General features: G+C 43.2%; 2 protein-coding genes across 2 annotated transcripts; both read left to right on the forward strand.

The window, feature by feature from the left end:
* The first annotated feature begins 204 nt into the window (after positions 1-204).
* Positions 205-1,476, forward strand: LOC128206656 (uncharacterized). The gene has a single exon (XM_052909259.1). It carries the CDS (start codon positions 449-451, stop codon positions 1,472-1,474), a length of 1,026 nt encoding a protein of 341 aa, XP_052765219.1. The 5' UTR covers positions 205-448; the 3' UTR covers positions 1,475-1,476.
* A 2,020-nt stretch (positions 1,477-3,496) lies between these two features.
* LOC128204876 (uncharacterized) lies at positions 3,497-5,101 on the forward strand. The gene is made up of 3 exons (XM_052906279.1): positions 3,497-3,963; positions 4,134-4,269; positions 5,042-5,101. The coding sequence occupies exons 1-3, from the start codon at positions 3,497-3,499 to the stop codon at positions 5,099-5,101; spliced, it is 663 nt and encodes a 220-aa protein (XP_052762239.1).
* The last annotated feature ends 1,498 nt before the right edge of the window (positions 5,102-6,599 follow it).

The following is a 6,599-nucleotide window of genomic DNA, read 5'->3' on the forward strand; positions in this document are numbered from 1 at the left end:
GCATAAAAATGAGTATATAACAAACTCTCTCTTGGACAAAATACACAGTCACACAAATCTGCACACCCTTGCATTTATACTTTATTTAATATTGCGTCTTCGAAAATAAGTATGTACAATGTAAAATAATTATCAGGAAAACACTTTATTCAGGTATTCACATACATATTAAAAATTATTTACATATGGAAATAATTTCATTTATTAAGACGGAATAAATTGTTTTCTCTTTTTATCTACGATTTCTCGGAAATACTTCCTAGATACGGGTAAACACACGTGGTTGCCCGGAAATCAACATGCGGAACGCTCCGGTCATCCGATTACTTGACCACGTGACTAGCCCAGCACGTTCTTTTCTCGCTAACCTTCGAAGGAGTAACACTTGGGAAAAATACCGAAAAAATATTATTTATTTGTTTTTGAGTTAAGTTAAAAGTTTGTGAAAATGCCAGGACGGGGGAGAGGAGTTAAGAGGAGGAAAACTAGGCAAGCGGAAACGGAGCCAGAGGAAGAGCTGAGCAGCCCGCTGGACGACGTGTCCAAAGGTAATAAAAACGTTGTTGACTTTGAAGAGATTCTTCAAAGATCAAATGTGTTAGAAACAAATACATCGTTTAACATAGGGTGTGGTGCGGTAGCGGGGAATACCCCCGAACTTGTAGCAGCGTCCTCCACCGTCCCTCCCCTGCCTGCCCCCATTACACATCTGCCTTGCGCGCCGGGGGGACCTAGTCCAATTAGGTTAGCCCCCGACGACGTAGCAGCCCACGTCCCCGACCTATTTAGAAGTCAGATCAGGAGGGGAGAATTCGTAAATTTGGCTCTGCTTCTGAAAGGTTCGCTCGAACTTACCGATTTCTGTTCGGGAACAACTTTACAATTGACGGCGGAAGGCCAGTTGCTCTCTAGGCCGAGGGAATGTAGGGATAAAATCGGCACGATCGAGAAATGGACCGATGCTTTTATTATATACATGTCCATATACATTCATGCCAATCCATCTAAAGCATCCGAGCTACTGCAATACATGTGGACGATTAGAGAATGCGCGGGATGCCAGGGCGGGCTGGCGTGGCGCAGCTACGACGAACAGTTTAGGCTACGGCAGGCATTCGAACCCTCATCATGGGCACATATTAACACGGACTTATGGTGGCGATGCATGTTAATGCCGGCCGCGGCCACGCCTGCCCCAAGCCCAAGGGGAACCTTTCCAAGCAGAATGGCGAGAGTGTGCCATTTTTTCAACATGGGCAGCTGCACGTGGCCTAACTGTAGGTTTCGGCACATTTGCTCTTCCTGCGGCCAAGGTCACTCAGCATCAGTATGCACATTATCTAACCGCGTACCACAGCGCGCCCAGTCATTTCATACGTCACAACATTTCAATGTCCCGCGCCAGCCCTTTCGCGGGCGCCATCCCACCTCATTCAATGACAACATTAGGGGAGCAACACCACGTCATTTCTAACCCGAATACTTGGGACATCGCGCTTTCACCAATCGATTTGACTACATTACACATTCACTTATCTTCCTATGACGAACAGGAGGCAATTTTCTTAGAAAACGGGTTTAAACACGGGTTTAGTCTGCAATACCAGGGCCCTCGCCTGGGTAGGGAAGCCACTAATCTTAAATCAGCCAGAGAACAGCCAGATATTGTAATCGATAAAATTAATAAGGAAATTTTAGCTGGCAGAGTAGCGGGTCCTTTTGTTGTTAAACCATTCAAAAACCTTGTAGTTTCACCCATAGGCTTGGTACCAAAGAAAGAGCCAAATGAGTTCAGAATGATACACCACCTATCCTACCCTGCCGGATCCTCAGTAAATGACCACATCGATCCGAAAAACGCATCCGTACAATATACAAGTTTCGACGAGGCGGTCAAAATGATACAAACCCTGGGCAGGAATTGTAAGATTTTTAAAGTCGACATAAAGAACGCATTTAAATTGCTACCGATACGACCGGAGGACTTTGAACTCCTCGGCTATAAATTTAATGACAGGTATTTCATTGACAAAACACTTCCTTTTGGCGCTTCAATCAGCTGTGCGACTTTTGAGCGTTTTTCAACTTTCCTGGAATTTTGCGTAAAAATCAAATCAGACTCGGGAATGCTAATTCACTATCTAGATGACTTTCTAGGCGGGGACAAAGACACAACAGCGGCTAACGCCCTACTCCAGTTGTTTATAGAAGTAATGCAGGAATTAAAAGTCCCCTTAGCCCATGAAAAAACCGAGGGCCCTACAGAGGTCTTAGTTTTCCTAGGTCTCGAACTTGACACAAGGGAAATGGTAGTACGCGTACCGACGGAAAAAGTCGAAAAAATAGTGGGGTATATCCAAAATATCATGGCCAAACAATCAACTACTCTGAAAGAAATGCAATCACTGATCGGGTCCCTCAATTTTTGTTGTCGTGCGATACCGTTAGGGCGCCCCTTCTGCAGGAGACTGATTAACTCAACATGCGGTCTAACCAAGCCTTTCCACCACGTCCGTTTAAAAAGGTCCGTTAAGCTAGACTTAAAATTATGGCTCAATTTCTTTAAAAAATTCAACGGCATTTCAGTATTTCATGACCAATTCTGGCTAACAAACGATGACGCAGAGTTATATACGGATAGCGCCGGGGGAAACGGACTAGGATTTGGCATCTACTTCCGGGGGCACTGGGCATGCGCACGCTGGCCCGAATCATGGGAGAAGGAAGGTTTACTCAAAGATATCACCGTCCTAGAGATTTTCCCTATTATGGTTGCTATTTTCATTTGGGGGGAGGGGCTCAGAAACAAAAAAGTAAGATTTCATTGCGATAATATAAGTGTCGTCCACATCCTAAACTCATTTTCAGCCAAGTCGGATAAAGTGATGGATATTCTTCGGGTTTTGACATTGAAATGCCTCCAGTTCAATATTCTTTTGAGGGCGTCTCACGTACCTGGTTCAAAAAACTTAATATGCGATGCCCTTTCACGCTTCCAGATCGCGCGTTTCCGAAAGCAAGCACCGGAAGCGGACGCGGAACCCCATCCCATCCCGCCCCATCTTTGGGAAATCTTCAAAAAAGAGCTGACACACTTTTGCGATGTTCTTTAGCAGACAACACGCGCAGGACATATACCACAGCGTTAAACGCGTTCCAAGCATTCCTCGCGAAATATAACTTAAAACAAAACATGCCGATACCCGCACCTTATTTAGTTTGGTTCATAGCATACTGTTTCGAAAATAACTGCGCAGCGAATACAATAAAAACTTACGTGGCGGGTTTAAATTACATACACAAAATAAACGGCTTTCAGGACATACACTCTATGTTTGTGGTCAATAGGTTACTCGAAGGTTGTGTGAGAGCTAAAGGACATTCGCGGGATGCGAGACGCCCCATCACAAAATCAATATTGACCGAAATCATCGCAGCATTGCCTAGTGTGTGTTATAACGAATTCGAAGCTAAGGTTTTTAAGGCAATATTCTCAATGGCCTATTTCGGCCTCTTCCGCATCAGCGAACTGGTAGCGACCACACTTAGCGGTTCGTCCAATCAAATTAAGCGAAAAGACGTAGCCATCACAACCAACGAGCAATTCATGTCGGTGACCTTACGAATACATAAAACCAGTCAGCACGGTCCACCGATCACGTTGAAACTCCCCCGGGAAAAAACACACCCATGTCCAGTATTAGCTATGTTAGAGTACCTGTCACTTAAACCTGCGGGAACATCAGCCTTTAGTCACAGCAACGGACTTCCGGTCACTAGACAACAGGTAACCGCTGTCTTAAACAAATGTCTAACGAGAGCCGGCCACAGTACCCAAAACTTTAAGACTCACAGCTTCCGTATCGGCCGTGCGACCGACCTAGCCATACGCGGCGTACCAGAGACAGACATTATGAAACTTGGTCGTTGGTCGTCCCAAGCATACAAGAAATATATCCGTGTGTAAGCTAGAAGGGGCGATATCTGGGCCTCACGCATTACATTCGTACAATTAAATAACATTTATTAACGAATAGAATATACAAAACCCGCACTGAAATACAAATACAACGCAACCCTACATTAAATAATTATTTCACTCGTAACACGGTATGTCTAATTCTGTAATATAGATATCTGGGTTTTGGGCGACTCGCTACCCAGGCGCGCGGGACGGTACGCACAGGAGAGGGGCTCGCCGAACCTGCGGTTGCCGCGGACCATCGCCTGGCTGGGCGTCGGGGGCATCGGATGGGAACGTTTCCGCAGGTCCGTAGAATCCAATGTCCTTTTGTGCGAGCCAACCAAAATAATAGTTTTGCACCTAGGCGGCAACGATTTAACTGTGTTTCCGCTAACGAAAATATTTAACTCAATTACTCGCAAAATACGCTACCTTAGATCCGCATTTTCCAGCGCCGTTATAGTCTGGGTAGATATACTAAATAGATTTCAATGGCGAAACCCACGCCAGTTAACGTCATCACAAATCAATAAAAAGAGAATCCGCGTTAATCGCCACGGGCGCAGTTGGGTAAGGTCGACAGGCGCACACGACACGCTATCCATAGTTATAGGTTTAGATACTCCGGGTTTCTTCGCGGCCGACGGCGTTCACCTGTCGGCAGTGGGTAATGCTATGTATATCGACGCACTAAGAGATGTTCTGCTTAAGCACATAGAATAACGCTCCGTAAAGCGCAATTACATTAACATAATCTCGCGGTTTAAAAAAAAAAAAAAAATAATAATATATATATTCAGAATTTTGGTGGATAAATTTAGAAAATTTATTGTGGCGTAAAATTCTGGCGGCAGGCGAATAACAAATCTTTTAAACTGATTTTAGCCAGATTTCTAACCAATACTTATTATACAAGGTCTGCTCTCCCAAACTGCGGGTAAAGGAACTTCGGCTCAATTGTCTTACTCGTGGTGCTGGGACTGCATTCCAATTAGTTCTTATTTATTTGCATTAGTTAGGTAACGCCGTGCTGTAAATGTGTTAAACGTGTCTATGTGTAAGTACGCTTGCATGCAGGTGCCGGTGCTTTGGTTCACCGACCAGACATGTGTCAAGCTTGTTGTGTCATGTGTATAAATGTACGCTTGCATGCAGGTGCCAGTGCTCTGGTTCACTGGCCAGTCATGTGTCAAGCTAGTTTCCGTGTCAGTCCCCAGACTTGCATGTGGCAGAAAACCGCGTGGTGTTTTTCTGCCCATTCAAAACATGTGTCAAGTCAGGGACGTCTGTTTGTTTTACTGTACGTGTATGCACGGCGAAAAATTTTCACTTTCGATACGCATAACTTGTTCAACTGGTGCCGGGATTTTACGTCACAAGCCACATGACCATTTACGCCACTCTGATAATCTCTTTACTATATATGTATATTGCCATGCTATGGACAATCGCATTGCTGGTGTTGTTTCGTTTTGTTACATAATAAACAATAAGTTATTGTATGGTTTGTCTGATTTATTCAAATCCATTTAATATTAACTAAGAGGAACCTTACAAAATGGCAAAAAAAATCTTTATTTGTTCACGCCTGTTATAAAAATAATGGAGGTAGGAGGTTTTGTTCTGTAGTGATTGTGTTTGTCTTTTTTCATAAACGGAAATGACACATTTGCTTACATAAGTGAGTGTGGTTAGGCATTGTCGTCTGTATCAGACTGAAATATTGGAAATAATGTGTTCTTGTTTTAAGATAAATGCGGGGAAACGGCATGCCTTTTATTCAAATGAATTTTCTAGCCTGTATGCTTGTGCATGAAAATTGAGTCTGCACATATATATGGGTTATGCATATGACTAAGGTGTATGTACATGCATTTCAGGTATGCACATAAAAAAGGAGTCTGAACATGACTATGCAGTCTGCACATGTATGTGTTCAACACTGTCGTGTTTAAACTCACAAAAATCCTACGAATGTCTACTATTGGACGTTCGTAATGCGACAGTTGTTGCCAGTAAGTCGACTATAATTATATCATACACAGTCAGTAGTGTCATCGGATGATTTAAGTCGACAGCCTTGACCTTGTTCTCTTCTGAAATATGCACAAGGATATGGAAAATTGCACATAAATATAGGGTATGCACATATCGATGGGGGATTGGAACACTATTATGCGATATGCATATAAATTGGGATGTTGCAGATAACTAGGGGTTATGGTATATACATATTGGATAAAAACATGACTATAGGATATGACACAAGGGTATGGGATATGCATACAAATAGCGGTGCTGCACATGACTATGAGTTATGGTATATGCATATTTAGTTTGTACATGACTATGGGATATGCCACATGAATATAGGGGTATGCAAGATGCAGTGTTGGACATGACTATGGGTTATGGTATATGTATATTTAGTTTATACATGACTATGGGATATGCCACATGAATATAGGGGTATGCATATGAAGATGCGGTGTTGGACATGACTATGGGTTATGGTATATGTATGTTTAGTTTGCACATAACTATGGGATATGCCACATGAATATAGCGGTATGCACATGGAAATAACGTGTGGAACATACAAATGCATTAAGCTAGCAGCAGGAGGCTTAACCAA

The sequence above is a fragment of the Mya arenaria genome, chromosome 10, assembly GCF_026914265.1.
Source record: "Mya arenaria isolate MELC-2E11 chromosome 10, ASM2691426v1".
Lineage (NCBI taxonomy): Eukaryota > Metazoa > Mollusca > Bivalvia > Myida > Myidae > Mya > Mya arenaria.

Coding starts and splice junctions, on each gene's coding strand:
- LOC128204876 (XM_052906279.1), top strand. CDS start 3,497: ATGGCCTATTTCGGCCTCTTCCGCATCAGCGAACTGGTAGCGACCACA. Junction 3,964..4,133: donor TACAAGAAATATATCCGTGT/GTAAGCTAGAAG, acceptor TCTGTAATATAG/ATATCTGGGTTTTGGGCGAC. Junction 4,270..5,041: donor GGATGGGAACGTTTCCGCAG/GTCCGTAGAATC, acceptor GCTTGCATGCAG/GTGCCGGTGCTTTGGTTCAC.
- LOC128206656 (XM_052909259.1), top strand. CDS start 449: ATGCCAGGACGGGGGAGAGGAGTTAAGAGGAGGAAAACTAGGCAAGCG.